Raw genomic sequence first — 24,153 nt, 5'->3', positions numbered from 1 at the left:
AGAGTTTGGATGTGCTTGTTTTATAGGTTGCTCCTTCCCTGGAGAATAAGTGGAAGGGTATTAACCCTTAAAAGATTTCTTCACCCTGTAAAATGAAGAACTTACAGCTTCCAAGGACGAGATTCTGTTCTCAAATCTGCAGTTACCTTTATTCCATAAAATTTTGACCGTCATGTAGCAATATGTTAGACCTTTACTCTTAGCTTAAGAAAACTTTTCTTTATTAAAGGACATTTGTCATTGCTTGCTAAAATAGTTTAACTAGTTTAATGTGTACTGCTAAACTGTAGTTCCTACAAGCTTATTGTTCAGAACTCAAGACTGCAGCTGTCAGGGAAGTTAGTATTTTCTGATGAGCTTGAGTTCTTTCATTTTTTTGTGTGTTTAGATTATGTATTTTATCATGAACTTTAAAAGAAAATCACTGTTTTAGCAAAGCAGCTGTTCAGCAAGAGCTAATGAATTTCTCCTGAGAGGCATGCACACTGTAGTACCTAGTTATCAGTTCAAACTGTGGTAGGCTTAGGATATTCCTGATTAATGAAAGTTCGTTACAGTGAATTGATAGGCAAGGGTACCTTGTTTGTTAAAACTGGTATCTTGGTTAAAATATGCAAGAACTTTAATGCCTTGTTTGCTGTACTTGAATTCTGAACAAATGCTTAGACAGCAGTTTATTTACAGACCTTCTTTAAAAAAAATGCTTGTCATTTGTTGCAGCCTAATTAACATTTCTAGTGTACATACTTTATGTATGTATGAATGGATGCACATCTCTGAGCTGTAGATTTTTTGATTCAGAGCTACTACTTTAGAATCTATATGTATTATCTTGATGTTACAAATTATAATGATTGTGGAAAATGTTTGGAAGATGTTGGAATGTTTTGAGGTTTTACTGTCAAGCCATTAAGTACTTTTAAAAACATTTATTAAACACAAAGTATGTATTTCATTTGGTAGGAATTTATTATAGTACTAAAAGGCTATCTGTAAGAGTATGTGTATGTATATGTGTGTGCACACACAATTGTGTGTTTATAGTGTTTCAGGGGAAAGGGGTTTTAACTTTTTTTTTCTTCCATCACTGTATCATTTGATACCACTATTCTGCTCCTTACAGATTAACTGATTTAGAGTGGAACTATTTCTTGGATTTGTATCAGTGTGAGATCAGAATCTGTCCTTGAGGCTTAAATCACTGTTACTTAAACACATCTGTCTCTTTCCGAGTCAGCTATGGTGAATTTGTATAGCTTTTACTGATAGTTGAGCAGTGCGCTGTTTGAACAGTGTAGCATCCCCCTTGATGACACAGGAGTTTTGTCAGCCGCAGTATAGGAATGTCAGACAATTTTTTGTTGTTATAAGGCTGTGGTTTCAAATGTAAAAAATGCGTCAGTAACTTGTGTGTGTGGAGGGATGGGGGAAATGGAAAATGATATACCTTGGTCATACAAGTGTATCATGCAGTGAATGAAATCATAATCTTTAAAATGCCCTAGCAATATTTGTGAGTTGCTCATTTTGTAATTTATTTTTACAACAGGTTCCCGTAAAGAGTCAGCTCCTCAAGTCCTGCTTCCAGAAGAAGAAAAAATTATTGTAGAAGAAACTAAAAGTAATGGTCAGACTGTTATAGAAGAGAAGTAAGAGAACATTTAATGAATGATGGATTAAACCAGTAAACTTTGTACTCTTCTTCCTCCTCCTGTCTCCCATTATAGTAGTGTGTGTATGGTATATTTGTAGTAGGGAACAGAGCTGTTTGGAGTATGCTGCTAGTACTTTAAGTGCAATTGGCTTTCATTTACATGCCTGTTGTCTGGTTTCTTTGTATATGCTGTGCAATTTATTCCTTTGGTGCCAAGAAAAGTGATATGTTTCACTTGTATACAATTTTTCCAAGTACTGTAGGATTTGAATATTAAATTGATGTCATCTTTCTAATTAGTGTATAGCATCATTCTATTTTTTTGTAAGGTGTATGCTGGAAATGAAATACAGTTCTGCTACAGAAAGCTGTAATACAGAAACCAGTATAGGTCCATATGTGCCTGAGAGGTGTATCCTATCGCAGAAGCTGGTAACGGGTCCTTGCCTTACTGAATATAAATCAGAATAAAAGACAGTTTTTTTAACACAAGTTTGAAATTAACCGTTAGCTGTCGTTTTGGGGCTTTTTTAATGCATTTCATCTAGCAGTTTTGTCTAGTATAATAGATTTAGACATGTATTTTTGAAAACCGTTGTAACAAATCATCTTTTTTTCATTTTAGAAGCCTTGTTGACACAGTATATGCATTAAAGGATGAAGTACAGGAGTTAAGACAGGTTGGTAACTTGCTGCATTTATAGTGACATGGAGAATGAAAAGATGGAAGGCTTGTAAAAAATAAATATGGCTTGCAAGTTGATTCACTTTGACAGGACTGAACTTGAATTTTTGGACTAGATTTGCATTTAAAAGACATACCAGTTTGACAAAAAGCACACTTTTTTGTGGTTGTCATCAGTCCTTGGAGCACCAACCTTTGAGAACAGCATTAAGTATCCTCTCTCTGAGGAGACTTATTTATTCATTTATTTTTGGATGTTACTACTTGTGAAATGTTGAAAGCATTAAACCAATTCAGTTCTGCTGCATCACCAGCAAAATAAGCTTATAGAGACTGTGAAATAGTATTTGCTCTAGAATGTATAATTTTAGTAGTATAAATGTCTGAATCTATTTAGGCCTTTAATAACAGTCTTTCAGTAACCTGAACATCTCTTATGAATCAGTTTTTAAAACCTCTCATTTCCAGAGATGAGAGTCCTTTTCAGTGTCTATCACATGGCCTTTTTTTAATGAGGTCTTCAGGTTAGCTTAGGGTGCTGCTTTGTCACATTGGGGAATTGTGCAGGATCTCAGCTGAGTTGCTGCTATGAAAGCTGCAGGTGATGTTTTAAGTATCCAAAGTAAGTGTTTAAAAATATCTTTTTCTTGTCAGGGCACAGCCTGTATAAACCATATTAATGCTGCTGCATGTAGACATTGCTTAAAGTGTAGGTGAAAACGCATTAAATTATCCTCACTCCCCAATGTGTGAATTTGTTAACTGACCCTAACAGTTCTGTCTCAGAAGTTGGATAAAATCTCCTGTGTTAATGGAAAATGGATTTGTATTTAAATTACTTCAGGTTTTTGGCTGTAAACATGAATCCAAATTCTTTGCCCATCTGTAAGCATGCCCAGTATTTCTAAGGATGTCATGCATGTTCCTTGAAATAGGACAGTTGATGTCTTAAATACTTAAATTCTGCTGTTTTCAACATACAAAGCATGTGTATCCAAGGTTTGATGCAAGTTTGATAGTCTTTTAATATCAAGTAGTACAAGCAGCAGTAACAACCCACTGCTTTTGTACAAGGGATGAACATGCTGCCTCGCTGAGGCCCCACAGATCTCTGTGACCCTAAATAAGAAGTCACCTTCTGAACTTCAAGCAACACCTCTCTTTTCTGGCCTTTTCAAATAGATCATTTCTTCAGAATCTTGCATCTTCCAAAGCCAAGACCTATTAAAGCCTGAGGTCATTTTCTTATGTATCAGGATGCTTAGAAGCGTTTACTGGTCTGCTGTTGTGACATTGCCAGCTGAAGAAGTGGCAGAAATAACCTCCGAGCTGGGAGGATCCTGAGTGACCAAGGGCTTTATGGACAAAGGCTCTCTGGGAGTACATAGTGGGAGTGTAGGCACCAGACTGCCTGCCGGTGAGAGTTACCGTGCGAGGTGGGACTCCTCCCGTAGCAACTTCCATAGGTTATTCATAGCTGGTGCTTCACGGGCACTTTACCAGTACAGTCCTGAATTAGCGGTTAAAAATAAATAAATGAAAATAAATTCAGTCTGTACCTACAAGAAAAGAATGAAATTTCTGAGTTTCTCACCAGACTTGAGGAGGGAATGGAGTTAATAAGACGGCAACTGTTGATCCCATTCTGTTTCTAGAAATGTCTGTAAATGACAGCTGATGGGAGTCCAGTGGGACTCCTGGATTGCGGACCCGTGTTAGTTAAAGACCTGTAGACTTGTTGTCTTGGGGCCTTATTATGATGTTTTCTTATCTTCTGGTTGCTTCCCTGCTGTTGCCAACATCACCTTGGCCTCTACAGGATTAAACAATGTAAGCATTACTGTGGTTTGGTCAGTGACATCCTTACAAGTCCTGTTGTTCACGGTATTTCAATATTACCTGATGGTGCTAAATATTGAGAACTGACTCACTCATTAATACACATGCAGAGTGATGGTGTTCTTTGAAATTCAGACTCCTCTTAGACTGTTGGTAGCCATCTGTCTGGTTTAAAATTTAGTCACAAAACACTTTGCAGAGAACATAATGGTTTTCAAGATACTCCTTTCAACTATTTACTTTCCTAATGAAGCCAGTTAATAGTTATAATCACAGGAGGCTCTTAGAGGGGATATTTATTCTTCTTATTGGTCCATTTCCTTTCTTCATTAACGACAAATATATTCTACTCTTCATTGATCAGATTTGAGCAGAAGAATTCAAGATTATTGACCATCTGTTACTAGCACTTGCATTATAAAGTATAAATAGGAAATAGCTGTTTCCATTTGGTGGTTTTTGTTGCATTGTGTGAAGTAACTGTGTGTAACTTGTGAAATTTTAATGGAAGGCTTTGCTTTTGAACAGCTACTAGCAGGCTCACTGAGAAGAGCTGTCAGAATTTGTAATTGACAATGTATGTGTGGTCAGAAAAGATCTGTTATAAAAAAAACCCAAACAAAACAAACAAACAAAAAACCTGACAAAAACCAAACAACAAACCAGCAATATTTCTGTTTCTATTAAACAGGATAACAAAAAGATGAAGAAATCATTAGAAGAAGAACAAAGAGCTCGCAAGGACTTGGAGAAGCTTGTTAGAAAAGTTCTAAAGAACATGAATGATCCATCTTGGGATGAAACCAACTTATAACTATTTTTTTCCTTTTTTTTTTTTCCCTTTTTCTTTCTATTGAAAGACCAGTTGTAAAACTGAGCTGGGAAGCCTTCTGACATTAGTCAGTGTTGCATCAAGAGCACTACAAAACAGGATTTAACTGGATCTAGTGATTTCTTGCTCTGAACATATAGAAACAGTCAAGCCATTTACTGAAGCAATCTGTACTTTTAAGTGTGGAGACCATGGATCCTGAACTCTACTAAACTAATTTGTTTGCATCTAAATTACCTCATTTTGCAGCACCTGACTAAAAGTCCATGTTTTTCAGTGGCTTTTTAATTAAATATATATTTTTCTTGTAAATATCTGTAATTTTGAATGCATATGTGATTGATGTATCAGGGCTGATATGTTATTTTTTTCTCTTGTTATTATAATGGTCACAAGTGTTAGAAATGACGGCAGTACTGTCTTACCTAAAAAAGGTTAGAGTTCTTTGTGGGTAATTATGGATTTGTTCCAAATTACCCGCTCATCACACATGCAGATTTAAAAACCTGTTTTTCCTATTGACCACTGTATTTAAATCTTTCACTGTTATTTATGTCTGTGCATACATTTTTTAACAGTTTACAATTCTTTAAGAACAGTATTAAAATACAGAAAATTGCTTATTGACAGTAGAAACAATTTTTAACAAAACTAATGCCCATGATTCACGTTCATGTACACTTGTTTGGCAGACTAATCTGTTGTGCTTTGGCCACCAAAAGACTGATGTACTTGCCTCCTTTTTATGATTGTGATTTTTAGGTGTTTATGTACTACATTTTCTATTGTTGTGCTTAAACATACAGCTGGCTGATAATTTAATAGATCATACAGTTTGTTAACGCAAAAAATCAATCTAATCCAGAATTTTGTGAATAAATTGTTGCTATTTATATTTTATGGTCATAACAATTAAATTTTAGCTAACCTTTGTGCATAAGACACTTGGGCTAGGCCGAACTTCATTCAGAGCTTTGTTTCTCTACCACTATGTAAGACCCTGTTTGGAATTCCCAGACTGTGGAAGCAGTCATTCCTTTCCCACCCTGTTTTCTCAGCATGTTGCTGGTTTCTGTCCTGCTAGGATTTAAATGGAAACAAATCTGGAAATAAGATTTTTTTTTTTTAATCATACTGTAGTTCAGAATTTGCACTGCTGACAGATTTGAAAATACATAAATGAACATTTATTCCCTAGTGTGATAGGTGCAATTACTGCAGTCTTTTCTTGTATTTAAAATAGGAGATGCTACATCACTGCAAATGGTGAGCTTCAGTTGGAGCACTTAAAATACTAATGCCATTAAAGCTCATTGTGTTTCACTGATTTCAGCAAACTTTGAATTAAACTCCAGACAGTGCAGTTTTCTGAGGGGGATTTTCTTCAGTTAACTGTCAGAAGTGCAGGTATAGGACAGACCTGAGTCGCACCTTTTGTCGTCCTGTCATTCTAGTGCCCTTTAACTCCTGTCAAATTTAATGGTTGGACTTGAGCAAATGTTTATATGAACTTTAATGAGTTGGAGCCAGGATGATTAGGGTGGTAAGAATTGTCATGCACATTTTGAATCTAATGAAAAATCTATTTTTAAAGCTATCCACTTTTCTCAGCCAAGAACAGCTTTTTTAAATAGGAAAATGTCAATAATTACATACTTGAGAAACAATTCTGTGGGAATGGATACTTAAAAATCTGAATAGACAATTAGTTGTGTGATTTAAAAAGCTGAATATATTTGTAGGTATTTTAATTTGTGTTTCTACAATTTAAAAATGTCTTCCTTTAATTCTAAATGAGGAGACTGGGTAAGAAAACAGTGTGTCAGAGTGTCAGAGTTAGCTGTATTCACAGAACTTTAAATTTATGATAAATCTTGATACCAAAATCTCTTCCTGTTGTTTGCAGTTGCACAGAAATGTGGACTGACATTTAATATTTATCTTTGTATTTAGAAAATGCTCTTGCTAAAAGCTAAGTGATACTCAACCCTGCAAATTCATAGAATCTTGGCTAAATTTAGATTTGGGAATGCCGATGTAATTAGAATTTTGCTAACATTTTTACTTTCTGACATTCAAGCTATTTTCAAAGTAATTTTTAATTTTCAGTTGAGCATATGTGAAAGGACATTCCAGAGGAAGAAGTACAAAAGGAAAACATTAATCTTAGCAGTATTTAGCAACTTTTAACTCAGGAACAACTTCCATCATAACAATTTGTTTTACATTATAATGTAAGGAGTGGCGTTGCTATGTAAATTTGCTGACTCTTAGTACCTGTGATTATTATAATTTCTGACAGTACCCCCATACTGACATCTAATGAACATGCCTTAAACACTGGGATTAAGCAGTTGTTAAATATGACCAGGATTTAGGGACTGATTTTATTCAAGATGGATTGGGATGACTAATTTTTACAAAATAAAAAAAAAAAGGGAAAAAAAAAGAAAGGAAAAAAAAAAACCCACCTAGTATTGTAGGTAGCTTTTGTCTCTAGTGCAGAGAGTGAGCTTCAGGCTTTTGGGAACCAAGGAGTATCTGAACTTTTTTCTTTGACAATTTGTTATACTGTATATAGATTGTAAATTTCACGATGGACCTTCTGAATTGTTGGAAACTTTATATAAGCATGGATAAATGGGGCACTGTTTATTTAACCTATTAAAGGGTTATTTCTTTGCTCTCATCATTTAGGGATGAGGAGATGAAGCCATTTCTTATCCTGTAGATGTGAAGCACTTTCAGTTCTGAACTGTCCAAAATGTAGCATAACATTTCTCTGTACTTACTGATGTATGCGTGTTTGTCTCACCATGTCATGACATCTTAAAGACTGAACAACTGACTGCCTTTGTACAAACCTTCTTAATGCCAACCATTTAGGGAATTTAGAGTGTCTGTTTACGGTATCTGTGGAGAACTCAAGTTTAGTTTATATGTCACAATAATATCTTGGTATCGACTACTAAAGTGTTTATGCTACATTGTTGTAATTAAACCATGATTTTTCCCCTACCCTATGAAGTGTTACATTTCATCTAATATGTGGGCTATAAGAAGGAAAATTGCTTTAATTTTTTAACCTTTCATATAAATAACCTCTGTTATTTAATAGTTGATATACTATCTTGAAAGGGGTTTTCACAGTCTTTTATAATAGCAGATTGATGCCTGGAAAACAAAACAAAGCAAGGGTTGTTTAGAAGGGTGAGAAGGATGATCTTAACTGTCTTGCACTGAAGAATTTTTACTTTCTTTGGCAGGCTGACCTGCTAGGGTTATGTAAGAGATGGAGATCAAAGGCAGAAGATAATGAAAGGGTAGAAGGCAAGAAACAATAGTACATCAAATCGCTGCATAAATAAACTAAAATACACGTCTACATGCATGATTTATCTGAGTAGACCTGAAATTTGTGATAAGTGTGTATCATAGGGATATCATTTGGTTGGTGCTACCTGAAATAGGGGAAGGGGATGATTTTTATGGTAGGACCATCATCAATATTGCTTTATGCAGGATGATGGGATGGGTAAAGGAAAGTGTTAGGGAGTCCTTTATTTGGTAAGATGGTTTCAGGCTTTGGACAAGGCATTTGAAGGGGTTAACTGAGCTTAGGTGTGTGAAATAATACATCTATTCAACTTAGTTTAGCAAGGAGGTATACTTAAAAAGAACAGAGGACTTTGTGTAGCATTTTATAACTTTTGTCAGAAGAGATCTCCTATTTTCCAACTTTTCTCTTGGTTCATCACTGTAAAGACAGGTATTTCCCATAATTCGAAACTGTCGTTTACTTGTCACTTTAAGTGTTTTGTGAATTTTCTTTTTGGGTGTGTGTTATTGTGGTGGGTTGACCATGGCTGGCTGCCAGACCCCCACCCAGCTGCTCTCTTACTGCTCTTCCTCAGCAGGAGATGGGAGAGGGAATAAGAAGGAAAAGCTTGTGGGTTGAGATAAAATACACTAATTTCTAGCCATTTAAAGAGTTGGATGGTGAGCAACAAAGAAAAACTAAGCCGCCTTTACCCTACCCCAGTCCTCCTTTCCAGACTGAACTTCCTCATTCCTGATGCCCCTATCTTCCTCTCTCCTCTCACCAAGCAGCGCAGAGGCATGGGGACTGGGAGTTGAGGTCTGTCTGTGACACTTCCTCTTTCCTGCTCCTCCTCCTTTGTGCTTTCCCCTGCTCTGGTATGGGTCACCTCCATGGCCCACAGTCCTTCAGCTGGAGCACCTCCTCCCCCTCCTTCGCTGACCTGAGTGTTCACAGGTCTGTTTCTCACACTTTTTTCTCACTGCGGCACTCAAACATGCTTTCCTGGAGGCACCGCCATTTTGGCTGAGGGGCTCAGCTGTGTCCTGAACTGCTGCTGCTTGTCCAAGATGTATCTAATTTACATCCTGTTGGAGCTGCTACACCCAGTGGGCTCAGCAATTTAGGTGCACAACCTGCTGTTAGCTACTTGCAGTGGACACCTTTGTTAGCTATGATAGGGCAGGAGATGGGAAAGGAAGGAGTATGTAGCAACTGTTGATTAAGGGAGCGAGAGGCCTAAATAGTCAGGAGAGGTGTGGGTGAAATGTGTGTGTATCTGTATGTATGCCACAAGTCCCACAGTGCTGATGCTTGAAGGGTCCCAGAAGTGTGGTGTTTGCACTTTGGAGAAATGTTGAGATGAATTTGCTCTGCAAGGCATGCTTCATAATGTGGAAAAGGGCTGTAGTAAGCTTGCTGTATTTCACCTTGTGTACTCTGCACTTGAGCTTTCTCTTTAATTCATATGAAATCAAATATCATCTGGGAAGGGGAGATGAGCCTGGATTTGGAACTAAGTTAACCTCCTGAGCTTTTCATTAATTTGAGTGGCTGCCCTTAAGCCACCATTCAGGCCCAAATCTAATTCTTGTAGTGTTAGAAGGGAATGAGCTACAGTTACTGTGAAGTTACAACTGTGTCACTACTTACCCAGTACAGATCATAGCAGTCCAAGATTTGCTCAGGTGCTCCCATTAGTTCCTGAATGTCTTCACCGATTTCGTTGCCTTCCTCAGTTGAACATGCACAGGCTCTCCTTTATGCATGGCAGAGCTTACTTCTGTGCTTTTACCCCAAGAACAGTCTTGAGCAGCCATGAATCTGTGCGGTCCCCCATTTGCCTGGCTGGGTATGCCTGCAAGGATATCTGCTGGTTTTCCAATTAACATGGCACTGCTAACAAGCCTGGGCAGTTAAGGCCCTGTGCATGTCTAACCATATCCTTCAGACTCTGCGTAAGCAGTGAGTCTGATCATGAGGATGGTTTTAGACTGACATGTAAAAGTCTATAGAGACTGATACAGTGAGAAAGCTTTTACCTACTGCTGCACACCAGTCCCAGAAATGTGGAGTGCAGTATGTGATATCCAGGATATCATAGAATCAGAATATCTCAAGTTGGAAGGGACCCATAAGAACCATCAAGTCCCAACTCCCTGCTCCTTGCAAGACTACCTAAAACTAAACCCTATGACTAACAGCATTGTCCAGACACTCCTTGAATTCTGACAGGCTTGGGGCTGTGACCACTGCCCTGGGGAGCCTGCTCCAGTGACGGACCACCTTCTTGGTGAAAGAATCTTTTTCTAATGTCCAATCTGGTGTTATATGTAGACCTGATGAGATTCCTCAAATATTTTTTTTTGTTTGTTTGTTCTTAGCTGGTGTATTGCTTAGGTTTTGTTAGACATCTTTTGCCTGTCAAGCAGCCTATGACAGCTCTGCATTTGCTGTAGACATAGATGAGTGATACAGAAATAGCATGTTTTTACAGTGTTTTTCCAGCAGGGGACTGTGTTAGCTTCTGCTTTGTCAGAAACTACTCACAGTTTCCCTGAATTTGTTAATATTTGTACTTTTGTATGCTTTTATAACTGACTGGCGTTAGCTTTTTGTATATTTTGGAGCTGCTTTTCAAGCTCCAGGAAATACAGTCTATTAACCTTTTGTCCTGTAGAACAAAAGTGGACAGTCACAGTTGACAGTGTTCATGCAGCATTTGACTCAGCCATGTGTACGGGATTTGTATGGTTTTTTTAGCACTTACCCATAGCACGCGTGACTTACCATCACGTCTGTACATTCAGCATCACAAGGGCTCTTTCAGCACAATGCACTGTGGAGGTAACACAGGATCAGGTTTATTGTGAGGCAAAATTAAGCAAGGAATTTGGCTGTGACCACTCGTGCGTTTAATCTCAGGCCTTACTCTATGGCAGGCAGAATTTCAGAGGAACTGAGAAACATCCACTGCTACAGGACAGGTTTTACCAGTTTCCACAAGCAGTCTTCATTCTGAGATTGAGTTGAGGAAACACGGGGTTGGTGCAATGCATGCTCCATCCACTGCACTCTCTCATTGCTATCTCTGTACCAAGCAAGATTTCTGCCGGGAATTTAAGATACGGGACTGGTTTACCTGTCCTGGGAAGGAAAGAGAGCAATGTGCTCTTTCCTGGTGGCAGAGAGGGAGTATGATGACTACCTTGGACTTGAAGCTAAGTATTTGAAAATACAGGTTCAGCAAAGGGGCCATGCCCTGCCTTGCTCTGCCCTGACCACCCAGTATTCAGAAGGATCTTGTGGCTGTCTTACTTACCATCTTTACTTTGCTGTCATTATGGAATAAAAAAGCATGTCTTCTAGGCTTTTCAGAGCACCAAGACATTTCAAAATTATGAACAGGGAGTGGCAGCCTAAGATGCTTTCCTATTCCTTGCCTATGTCTTAGATTTCACAGAATCACAGAATCGTCTAGGTTGGAAAAGACCTTGAAGATCATCCAGTCCAACCATCATCCCAACATTAACAGTTCCCAACTACACCATATCCCTAAGCACTATGTCAACCCGACTCTTAAGCACCTCCAGGGATGGGGACTCTACCACCTCCCTGGGCAGCCCATTCCAACGCCTAACAACCTGTTCTGTAAAGAAATGCTTCGTAATATCCAGTCTAAACCTTCCCTGGCGCAACTTGAGGCCATTCCCTCTTGTCCTATTGCTTGTTACTTGGTTAAAGACTCATCCCCAGTTCTCTGCAACCTCCTTTCAAGTAGTTGTAGAGGGCGATGAGGTCTCCCCTCAGCCTCATCTTCTCCAGACTAAACAACCCCAGTTTCCTCAGCCACTGTCAAAGGATCTTTCTTTTCTCTACAGAGTCACACTATGGTCCTTATGTATCCTTTAGGTTAGGAAATAAACTGGTTTAGTCCAATACGATCCCTAGACCTCATTGAGATGACTCAAGGTTTGTTATATGATAAAACCTTTCCCCTTTGTGATCAGTTGTCATTTGTGACAGTGCAGTTAGTGTATCACAGAATCATTTAGGTTTAGAAGGACCCTTAAGATCATTGAATCCAACCATAAACCTAACACTGCCCAATGCACCACCAAACCGTGTCCCTATGTGCCATGCCTACACATCTTTTAAATACCTCCAGGATGGTGACTCACCACTTCCCTGGGCAGCCTGTTCCAATGCCTGACAACCCTTTCAGTGAAGAAGTTTTCCCTAATATCCAATCTAAACCTCCCCTGCCACAACTTCAGGCCATTTCTTCTCATCCTATCACTTGTTACTTGGGAGAAGAGGCCAACAGCCACCTTGCTACAACCTCCTTTCAGGTAGTTGTAGAGGGCGATGAGGTCTCCCCTCAGCCTCCTCTTCTCCAGACTAAACAACCCCAGTTCCCTCAGCCGCTCCTCATAAGACCTGTGCTCCAGACCCTTCACCAGCTTCGTTGCCCTTCTCTGGACACGCTCGAGTAATTCAATGTCCTTTTTGTAGTGAGGGGCCCAAAACTGAACACAGTCATCGAGGTGCAGCCTCACCAGTGCCGAGTACAGGGGTAAGATCACTTCCCTGTCCCTGCTGGCCACGCTATTTCTGATACAGGCCAGGATGCCATTGGCCTTCTTGGCCACCTGGGCACACTGCTGGCTCATGTTCAGCCAGCTGTTGACCAACACCCCCAGGTCCTTTTCCGCCGGGCAGCTTTCCAGCCACTCTTCCCTAAGCCTGTAGTGTTGCATGGGGTTGTTGCTACCCAAGTGCAGGACCCGGCACTGAGCCTTGTTGAACCTCATACAATTGGCCTCGGCCCATCCCTCTGTAGAACCTCCCTACCCTCAAGCAGATCATCACTCCTGCTCAACTTGGTGTCGTCTGCAAACTTACTGAGGGTGCACTCGATCCTCTTGTCCAGATCACTGATAAAGATATTCACCAGAACTGGCTCCAATACTGAGCCCTGGGGAACACCACTTGTGACGGTCCACTGACTGGATCTAACTCCATTCACTACAACTCTTTGAGCCCAGCCATCCAGCCAGATTTTTACCCAGTGAAGAGTATGCCTGTCCAAGCCATGATCAGCCAGTTTCTCCAGGAGAATGCTGTGGCACATGGAGTCAAAGGCTTTCCTAAAGTCCAGATAAACAACATCCACAGCCTTTCCCTTGTCTAGTAAGCAGGCCACCTTGTCATAGAAGGAGATCAGGTTAATCAAGCAGGACCTGCCTTTCATAAACCCATGACTGGACCTGATCACCTAGTTGTCCTATATGTGCCATGTGATGGCACTCAGGATGATCTGCTCCATAACCTTCTCTGGCACCTAGCTCAGACTGACAGGCTTGAAGTTCCCTGGATCCTCTTTCTGGCCATTCTTGTAGATGTGCATCATATTTGCTAATCTCCAGTCAGCTGGCACCTCCCGATTAGCCACAACTGCTGATAAATGATTGAAAGTGGATTGGTGAGCACTTCTACCAGCTCCCTCAGTACCCTTGAGTGGATGCCATCTGGCCCCATAGACTTGTGTATGTCTAAGTGGTGTCACAGGTCCTCTTTGATCATGGGGGTTTCATTCTGCTCCCCGTCCCTGTCTTCCAGGTTCAGGCACTGGGTACCCCAAGAAAATTGGTCTTATTATTAAAGACTGAGGCAAAGAAGGCATTGAGTACCTCAGCTTTTTCCTCATCCTTTGTCACTATGTTTCCCCCTGCATCTAACAAAGGATGAAGATTCTCCTTAGTCCTCCTTTTGTTAACGTATTTATAGAAACATTTTTTACTGTCTTTTACTGCAGTAGTCAAATTAAGTTCTAGTTTGGCTTTGGCTCTTCTAATTTTCTCCCCACATAACCTCACGACAACCTTGTAGTCCTGAGTTGCCTGCCCCTTCTTCCAAAGGTCATAAACTCTCTTTTATTTTTTTTTTCCCGAGTTCCAGCCGAAGCTCTCTGTTCAGCCAAGATGGTCTTCTTCCCTGCTGGCTCCTCTTTCAACACACAGGGACAGCCCGCTCCTGTGCCTTTAAGATTTCCTTCTTGAAGAATGTCCAGCCTTCCTGGACTCCTTTGCCCTTCAGGACTGTCTCCCAAGGGACTGTCAATGAGGCTCCTAAACAGGCCAAAGTCTGCCCTCTGGAAGTCCAAGGTAGCACTTCTATTGACCCCTCTCCTTACTTCTCCAGGAATCAAAAACTCTATCATTTAGTGATCGCTATGCCCAAGATGGCCTCCAACCATCACATCACCCCGCAAGTCCTTCTCTGTTTGCAAACAAAAGGCCCGGTGAGGCTCCTTCTCTAGTTGTCTCCCTCACCAGCTGTGTCAGGAAGTTATTTTCCACACACTCCAGGAACCTCCTAGACTGTTTTCTCTCTGCTGTATTGTATTTCCAGCAGATATCTGGTAAATTGAAGTCCCCCACAAGAACAAGGGCTAGCAATCACAAGACTTCTCCCAGCTGCTCACAGAATACTTCATCTGCCTTTTCATCCTGGTTGGATGGTCTGTAACAGACTCCCGCCATGATATCTGCCTTATTGGCCTTTCCCCTCATTCTTACCCATGAACACTTGACCCTTTCATCACCATTGTCAGGCTCTAGGCAGTCAAAACACTCCCTAACATACATGGCTACCCCACCACCTCTCCTTCCTTGCCTATCCCTTCTAAAGAGTTTATAGACATCCATTGCAGCCCTCCAGTTGTGCAAGTCATCCCACCATGTTTCCATGATTGCAACTATGTCATAGTTTTCCAGCTGTACAATGGCTTCCAGCTCCTCCTGTATGTTGCCCATGCTGCGTGCACTGGGTTAGATGCACTTCAGCTGGGCTATTGATCCTGCCACCTTTTTTGGGGAGAAGCCCTAATGCCTATGTGACTGTTCTCAGGTGGTTCCGTGGTTTCTAATGCATCAACTTCTGTGTCTTTGCCGCTGTGTGGACCTCCATCCCCTACCCGCACTGAGATGGCTAAGGTGCTGTGCGCATCAGTATAGAGACATTTCAAATCTGCTCCAGTGCACTCGGCACGTTGTGGAGCCATCTGAAGGACCTTGCTAGCACACCATCCCTCAAACGTTGGCGTGCCGCCCCATAGCTTATCACTAGTAAGCCTGGTTTTAGCTCTTTCCCCCTTCAAGTCTAGTTTACAGCTCTTTCAATGAGCCCTGCTAACTCTTGCACAAAGATCCTTTCCCCCCTTTGAGAAAGGTGTATCCTGTCTGTCACCAGCAGGCCTGGTGTTGTGTAGACTGACCTGTGATTGAAAAATCCAGAATTTTGCCGGTGACACCAGTCATGGAGCCAGGTGGCTGCGTCTTGTTTCTTCCCTTATCATACCCTGCAGGAAAACACTACTTGTTCTCCTGATCCCTTAACCAGTCATCCCAAGGCCCTGAAGTCTCTTGATCACCCTTGGACTTATTGCAACTTCATTGCTACCTACATGAAAAAGCAATAATGGATAATAATCTGAGGGCTGTACTAGGGTAGGAAGCTTTCTCATAACATCTTTAACCTGGGCTCCAGGGAATCAACACCCTTCCTTAAGAAGTGGGTCTGGTTGGCATATTGGGCTTTCTGTTCCCCACAGAAGAGAGTCTCCTATGACAACAATCCCTCTTTTTTTCTTAATGCAGGTGGTTTTTATGAGGTACATAGGCTGACTTAACCTTGGCAACACCTCCAACCTAGATGGACCATCATCCTTATCATTGTTTGGTTCCACTTGCAGACCCTCGTACCTATTGTACAAAGGCATGTGAGAAAGTGAGGTAGTCATGGAGGAGATGCACCTGCTGTGCATTATCCCACCGCTGAAGTGAATCCTCACACTTGGATTATACAATAGGATGTACTCTTGTGCACGTTTAGTGTTAGAGTAAAGGATTCTCTAACTCCCATCCGATAGCAGTGTTGGTGAGGGACTACTACCTAGAGGAGTAGATAGTTCACTTGAGGAAAGAAAACAAAATGAGCATTATCCAAACCTGGAGTTCTTAGACATAGGTTGCCATGTCTCACTCTCCTTCACTCTGTCAAACTCTATGCAGGAATCTTGCTTCTGAGATATGACAGTTCACAGACAACTGGGACACAAAGAACATGTCCCATCTTGCATCTCATCTGCTGAATCAGAGGGGGGGTTGGAGGTGAGCTTTGTCTACAAATGTTGTAAGGGAAGAACATTCTTCAATTTTGAGTGGTTGGGTGTGCACACATAGACAACACATCTTGAGCTGGCAAGAGTAATTTTTCCTACTCAGAGAAAAGAAGAAGATAGGTGACTATAATGACCAGATTTACATGTTATTATTTTGGGAAAGTAATAAAGAAATGGATTCAAGAATCTCAAATTATTCTCATTTAACAGACTTGGTTTCTGGTTGAATGTAGAACTTCACTTCTGAGGGCTTGGTGTGTAGAAATATTCCCAGGCCTAGCTTTTGGGCTTGTCCTGGTTTAGCCAGGATAGGGTTAAGTTTCCCCAGCAGTGGGGGAGGAAGCTCTAGCCGGGTTATTATTCATATGCCATGCTGACGTCACGTCCAGGCGCCAGAGCGCGGGGGAAGAATCAGTGATCGCGTGCGGTTGGCGCAGCCAGGTTTTCTCTCACTGCTGTATTGGTAGATATTTTGCTCTGTTCATTGTTATTACTGTTATTCTTATTGTTATTGTTGTTGTTTGTTGTGTTGCTATTGCACTGCTGTATTAAACCTGTCCTTATCTCAGATCGGGGCTTTGTATTTCACTCCCTTTGTGGGGGAGGGGCAGCGGCTGCGTGGTCTCAGACCCCGGCAGGGGCTAAACCATTAAAACTTTGGCGCTCCAACGTGACGCTGGAGAAGACTGAGATAAGGACAAAAGGAGAAAGTGTGTTAGAGCAATCTGTTAGGTGTAATTTTTTTTCTGTTTTTATTTGTATTGTTTGATAAGAAATATTTGCAATGCTGGGCAATTTTCTTGCGTGGTGGGGCTGGATTAATCCTTATATCCACTCTGTGCTCCTAGTGCTGGTGTTTGTTCTCGGTGGAAAATGTATCAAGGGTCTTGTTCTGATCTACTGGTTACTGTCTGCTTATAATGGGCTCGTTTCGCTGCTTGTGGGGGTGAACCGGTACCTGTTTGCTGCCTGGGCTTTTGTTTGGGGTCTCACCCCCTCTGTGGGTGAGCCAGGGGAAGAGATTCTCTCGGTGTTTGAGAGTTTCAGCTATCCCTGGAGGCTCCTGGCCACTGTGTTCGCGGTACAATGCTTTCTAAATGTCTGCCAGATCTTGTTTTGGGTCATGCGGTACTTCTCCAACAATAGCACCACCTGGAAACCTGCCCTGAGGGCAGATAGTTATAAATGGCTAGGTATGTGGGAGAAGATCGGCAAGTACTTGAGTGAGTGGTCACCCTCAACGTTCTGGGATTTCACTCCCGAACAAGTGCAGAGTCCTGATAAACTGGTGGAGTGTTTGGAAAAGGTGTGCGGCCAATCTGACAAACCCCGGGGAGACGTGGGCCTTAACAATGCTGGATCGATGTCTGGCCTGTCTTTGGAACATAACAGCGCTAGTGACCTGGTTGAATTAGCTGGTGGTAAGCCTTGGGAGCAGTAATATTCTTATGTATTATTATATGTATACCACATATTTTACAATGTGTGCAATGCCTGATTGATAGAGCAATATGGACTGTGTTGTTAGTAGAAAAAAAAGGGTACCAGTGGGCCTTTGGTATAGCTGCCCTGGAGGAGGTTGAGCCAGGTCCACCTTACCCGGCCTCTCAGAGGATCCCTCGGTGGTGGGGTCGCTTAAGGTTGAAGAGCAGCGAGTGCCAATTGCTACCAAGACGGTGCATCGCCGACAGTACCGCACTAACCGAGATTCCCTGGTCCCCATCCATCAGCTGATCCGTCGACTAGAAAGCCAGAAGGTGATCAGCAAGACTCACTCACCTTTCAACAGCCTTATATGCCAGTGAGAAAACCTAATGGCGAATGGAGACTGACCATGGACTACCGTGGCCTGAATGAAGTTACGCCAGCGATGAGTGCTGCAGTGCCAGACATGCTAGAGCTCCAGTATGAGCTGGAGTTGAAGGCAGCCAAGTGGTACGCCACGATTGACATCGCTAACGCATTTTTCTCCATCCCAATAGCACCAGAGTGCAGGCCACAGTTTGCGTTCACTTGGAGGGGTATCCAGTACACCTGGAATCGATTGCCCCAGGGGTGGAAACACAGCTCCACCATTTGCCATAGACTGGTCCATACTGCACTGGAGAAAGGTGGGGCTCCAGAACACCTGCAGTTCATTGATGATATCATTGTATGGGGGGACACAGCTGAGGAAGTCTTTGAGAAAGGAAAGAAGATAATTGAAATCCTCCTGAAGGCTGGTTTTGCCATCAAGCAACAGAAAGTTAAGGGGCCTGGAAGGGAGATTCAGTTCCTAGGAATAAAATGGCAAGATGGGTGTCGCCACATCCCAATGGAGGTGATAACAGCCATGGCCCCACCAACCACCAAAAAAGAGACTCAGTCTTTCCTGGGCGCTGTGGGGTTCTGGAGGATGCACATCCCAAACTACAGCCTGATTGTGAGCCCTCTCTACCACGTAACCCACAAGAAAAATGATTTTAAATGGGGCCCTGAGCAACAACAAGCCTTTGAACAAATTAAGCAGGAGATTACCCAGGCAGTGACCCTCGGGCCAGTCCGGACAGGGCAGGAGATTAAGAACGTGCTCTACACCACAGCAGGGGAGAATGGCCCTTCCTGGAGCCTTTGGCAAAGAGCAGATGGGGAATCCCAAGGCCGACCTCTAGGCTTTTGGAGCCGGGGATACAAAGACTCTGAAGCTAACTATACCCTGACTGAGAACGAGATACTGGCAGTGTACGAAGGAATTCGAGCTGCCTCAGAAGTGGTCGGCACTGAGACACAGCTCCTCCTGGCACCCCGACTGCCGGTGCTGGGATGGATGTTCAAAGGAAAGGCTCCCTCCACACATCATGCAACAGATGCCACGTGGAGTAAATGGGTTGCGTTGATAACACAATGGGCTCGAATAGGGAACCTCAACCCCCCAGGATTAGTGGAAATGATTATGAACTAGCCAGAGAGCAAAGATGCTGGGATGTCACCAGAACAAGAGGTGAAACGTGCTGAGGAGGCCCCACCATATAACGAGCTGCCAGAGGAAGAAAAACAATATGCCCTGTTCACTGATGGGTCTTGTCACATTGTGGGAAAACATCGACGATGGAAGGCTGCAGTGTGGCATCCCACACGAGAAACCACTGAAGCTGTTGAGGGACAAGGTGAATCGAGCCAGTTCGCAGAAGTGAAAGCCATCCAATTGGCTTTGGAGATTGCTGAGCGAGAAAAGTGGCCAAGGCTCTATATCTACACCGACTCGTGGGTGATGGCAAGTGCCTGTGGATGTGGTTGCAGCAATGGAAACAGAACAATTGGCAGACCCATCTGGACCGCTGAAGTATGGCAAGACATTGCAGCCCGGGTGGAGAACCTCGTTGTGAAGGTGTGCCATGTGGACGCCCATATACCCAAGAGTCGAGCCACTGATGAACATCAACATAACCAGCAGGCAGACCAGGCTGCTAAGATCGAAGTGGCTCAGGTGGACTTGGACTGGCAGCGTAAAGGTGAACTGTTCATAGCCCAGTGGGCCCATGAGACCTCGGGCCGCCAAGGCAGAGATGCAACATACAGGTGGTCTCGAGATCGAGGGGTGGACCTCACCATTGACACCATCGCAGAGATCATCCACGGATGTGAGACGTGTGCTGCAATCAAACAAGCCAAACGGGTGAAGCCCCAGCAGAATGGAGAATGATGGATGAAATGTAAGTATGGAGAGGCCTGGCAGATCGACTACATCACAATGCCACAGACCCGCCAAGGCAAATGCCACGTGCTAACAATGGTGGAAGCAACCATTGAGTGGCTCGAAACTTATCCAGTGTCCCATGCCACTGCCCGGAATACCATCCTGGGCCTTGAAGAGCGAGTCCTGTGGCGACACGGCACCCCAGAGAGGATTGAGTCGGACAATGGGACTCACTTCCGAAATAACCTCATAGATGCCTGGGCAGAAGAACACGGCATCGAGTGGGTCTACCACATCCCCTACCATGCACCAGCCTCTGGGAAGATCGAGCGCTACAATGGACTGTTAAAAACTACGTTGAAAGCAATGGGAGGTGGAACCTTCAAACACTGGGACACATATCTGGCAAAGGCCACTTGGTTAGTGAACACAAGAGGATCTGCCAATCGAGCTGGCCCGGCTCAGTCAAAACTTCCACCTGTTGTAGACGGGGATAGAGTCCCTGTGGTGCGCATGAGGGACCTGCTGGGAAAAATGGTCTGGGTTAGTCCTGCGCCGGGCAAAGGCAAACCCATCCACGGGATTGTTTTTGCTCAAGGACCTGGGTGCACCTGGTGGGTGATGCAAAAGGATGGAGAGGTCCGATGCGTACCACAAGGGGACTTGATTGTGGGTGAAAACACACCGTGAGTTATACTGTGCTTTTGTTAATTTTCCTTTGTTAATGTTAATCGCTAAATGGCAGCTGGATGTGACGCACATGGTATAGAATAAAGGGGTGGATTATGTCCTGGTTTAGCCAGGATAGGGTTAAGTTTCCCCAGCAGTGGGGGAGGAAGCTCTAGCCGGGTTATTATTCATATGCCATGCTGACGTCACGTCCAGGCGCCAGAGCGCGGGAAGAATCGGTGATCGCGTGGGGTTGGCGCAGCCGGGTTTTCTCTCACTGCTGTATTGGTAGATATTTTGCTCTGTTCATTGTTATTACTGTTATTCTTATTGTTATTGTTGTTGTTTGTTGTGTTGCTATTGCACTGCTGTATTAAACCTGTCCTTATCTCAGATCGGGGCTTTGTATTTCACTCCCTTTGTGGGGGAGGGGCAGCGGCCACATGGTCTCAGACCCCGGCAGGGGCTAAACCAATACAGGGCTGTAAAACACATTTATAAATGATCAAATTTATGAGTACAGCATACTTGAGTATCTGCTATGGATAGCTGCACAAATCAACTCTGCATAATTTGCCTGCTGCAGGTTGTAAAATGGGAAAGTTGTTTTGAAAGGACATGGGAAACATACAATTTGTAGGAGAAATTCAGTCCAGTCCCTTGAAATGGTTTATCTTCTTGGTGTATGCCTGTTATTCTGAAGACAATGGAGACTCACAGCATAAAAATCTGTATTCCAGGTATTTTTGCTTCTGTCAGTTTGTGGTTTATAGGAATCCATTTAGAAGTGCCTTTAAAACAATTCAGACTAACTGGGTTTTATTGGGAAGCAAATTGAAATAACATTTCAATGCATTTCAATGCATTTCCCACTAGTAGGGAAGCCTTCGATTAAAAGAAAAAGCATATTATTCTCTGGCCATTCTGAATGGCTTCCTGCTCATTAATTGTCAGATTTTATCAGCATCCACTATGGAATACTTAACATGAAGAGTTACGCTTTCTGCAAGGCTGTGGATAAAATGCTCAGATGCATCTGTGTAAGGTGAGAAGCACTGGCATGTGGCAGGAGGAAAAGTAACTTCTACCTAAATTGTCGTCCATGTCTGCACAGCCTTGTGTGGTGTGTGCCGGGAGGATTCTTCTTGGCAGAGACTTTTAGAGGCCAGTTCGACCATGCTGTAGCAATAGTCATCCTTTGTGCTACACTCCAACCCAAAAGGATGGCCATCAGCTGGTTTGCACGCAGATAAATTGGGTGGCCTCATGCAAAGATGCACTGTGGGGCGACGTGACAAAGAAAACAGGGAGCTATGACATAGAGCTGAACTCTGAAGTGAAAAAAACACCTTTTCTCATTATCCTGATAGGGGAAGTACTGATGTGATCCTTCAGCAAGGCAACATGTCCTGTGTGCTATGCACACTGTGAAGGAGTGTGGAAACTTAAGTGGGAAGTGACAGACAAGGAGTAGCTTGGCATTGCTCAAAACCTTGGCTATTGGAAGAGGTTGGAACAACAAGCTTTACTTGAGGAAAAGGGGTAAACAGGACCAAAACTGCTGTGCAACCCACAGGCATTGTCCCAGCTGAGGTGGAAATTTTGGGATGGCTTTTTGTCTGCAGAACATGAACTCCTCATTCTGCTGTTTTCTACTTCGTTTCTCCTCTATGTTGCGCCTCCCACATCTATCCACTAGTGACTGTGACACGATGCAGAATGTTGCGTGACCTCACCGAGCATCGGCCCACATGGTGGGGGAAGAAGGACAGGAGACAGGTCCTGAGCAGCTGGAAAAGCTGCTACCCCTAAACCTGAAGCTATTGACCTGACCTGCACCAAACACTTTGGCTTTCTCTACTGTGTTAGATTCCCCCTCACCTTTTTTGCCTTCATTTTCAGCTGAACCCGTGGCTTTCCAGAAAGTCCTCTTCATAGCATTGTCAACAGAAAGACAGCAGACGTGTACCATGAAGAAGCATTTTCTTTTAGCATGCTTCCTCACAGCTTCCTTCCACCACAGGCTTGGCCTTACCCTCTAAGTCACACAACACCATTGACTGTAAACTTGCTGTTAGTGTTCAGGTGAGATCTCAAAGCTGTCCACAGGGAAGCTTTCCTGGTAAGGTTAGAAAGCAGTGATGTAGTTTACTCTGCACATTAATGTGTTTGGCAGGCAGTGACTGCGCACATTGTACTATATTAAACTACTCAGTGAGCTATTACTTGGTTCCTAGTCAAAAACGTGCTGATGTGAGGCTGTTCTACCTCTTGCCTCAACTTGTGTCTTGCAGCATTTGGAAGTGCTCTGTGATTGGCCTTAATGAGGTAGAATCTGTTTTTATCTTGATTTAAGGAGAATCATTTACATAGCTTTTTGGGTCTAAAGAGCATTGGTTTATAGGAAATTCAAGAATTCAGTCCCTTTATCAAACATGATTGAAGTCCACTGGGAGGTGCAAAAATTGTTCATATTGGGAGGAGTATGGGAAGCAGAGGAGCTGGCCAAGTGATTTTGTAGTTTTTGTAGGTACCTCAGAAAAGTGAAGTAAAACCAGCACATACAGACTTTTAATGAAACATGTAATTGCTTGTCACTCTTGAAACATCTGAAAATAACATGACGGAGCGGGGCTACGTCAGACACTGCTATTTTCTGGGGCGCTGGGGATGTCGGTGCCTGTGTGGCAATGGCTGCTGCCCGACACAGCTGAAGCCTGAGAGCTGCTGGAGGTTGTGCCCATGGGCAGCCATAAGGTCACGTGGATGTTTGCAGTTTTGCTAAAAACCCCTTTATAAAGCCAGTAATGCTTTGCTTGTTTAGATGCCAAGCTCTGTTTTTAGAACAGCTGCCCAACAATTTTGGAATGGTGCTGCTGGACTTTTGTTCCCCTATTCAGTGTGAAGTAGTGCCATGGATATTTGAAGAAAAAAAAAATATATATAAAAAAGTTGAGGAATACTGATAAGGGAAACCCACTGGCTTACAAATATGCTCTGCAACTTGAGCAAAGGTGACTAGAGCAAAACTGAACTTGCTCACTGAAACCCAACTCCATGGACTTGTCACAGACAAGCATCCTCTTGTCTCTTCAGCACTTTGTCCCTCCTACTCATGGCTCAGGGTCTGCTGCTGTTCTCAAGCTCTTTCTCCCTTTGATTACTAGCGCTTGACTGCAGAGAGCTCATGGGTTTTGTGCTGGCTGATGTGGTCCTGGGCAATCCCTTTTCTTCAGCTCAATGGCTCTGCAAGAGCCTTCCCCAGGCAGCCCTGATCAGATCTGATCCTCTTCA

The 24,153-nt window shown here is 42.9% G+C and overlaps 1 protein-coding gene across 6 annotated transcripts in view; it reads left to right on the top strand.

Moving 5' to 3' along the window:
• ARHGEF7 (Rho guanine nucleotide exchange factor 7) overlaps window positions 1–8,033 on the top strand; it is a 128,281-nt gene extending 120,248 nt beyond the window's left edge. For all 6 annotated transcript variants that reach the window (XM_074815281.1, XM_074815280.1, XM_074815284.1 and 3 more), the window contains 3 exons: window positions 1,550–1,649; window positions 2,280–2,334; window positions 4,870–8,033. In XM_074815281.1, coding sequence (XP_074671382.1) covers window positions 1,550–1,649; window positions 2,280–2,334; window positions 4,870–4,992 — 278 coding nt within the window. In that variant the 3' untranslated portion in view covers window positions 4,993–8,033. The remainder of the gene's footprint in view (window positions 1–1,549; window positions 1,650–2,279; window positions 2,335–4,869) is intronic.
• Window positions 8,034–24,153: the final 16,120 nt, after the last annotated feature.

Source organism: Strix aluco, chromosome 2 (genome assembly GCF_031877795.1).
Source record: "Strix aluco isolate bStrAlu1 chromosome 2, bStrAlu1.hap1, whole genome shotgun sequence".
NCBI classification, from domain to species: Eukaryota; Metazoa; Chordata; class Aves; order Strigiformes; family Strigidae; genus Strix; species Strix aluco.
This window is presented reverse-complemented; position numbering and strand designations above follow the sequence as displayed.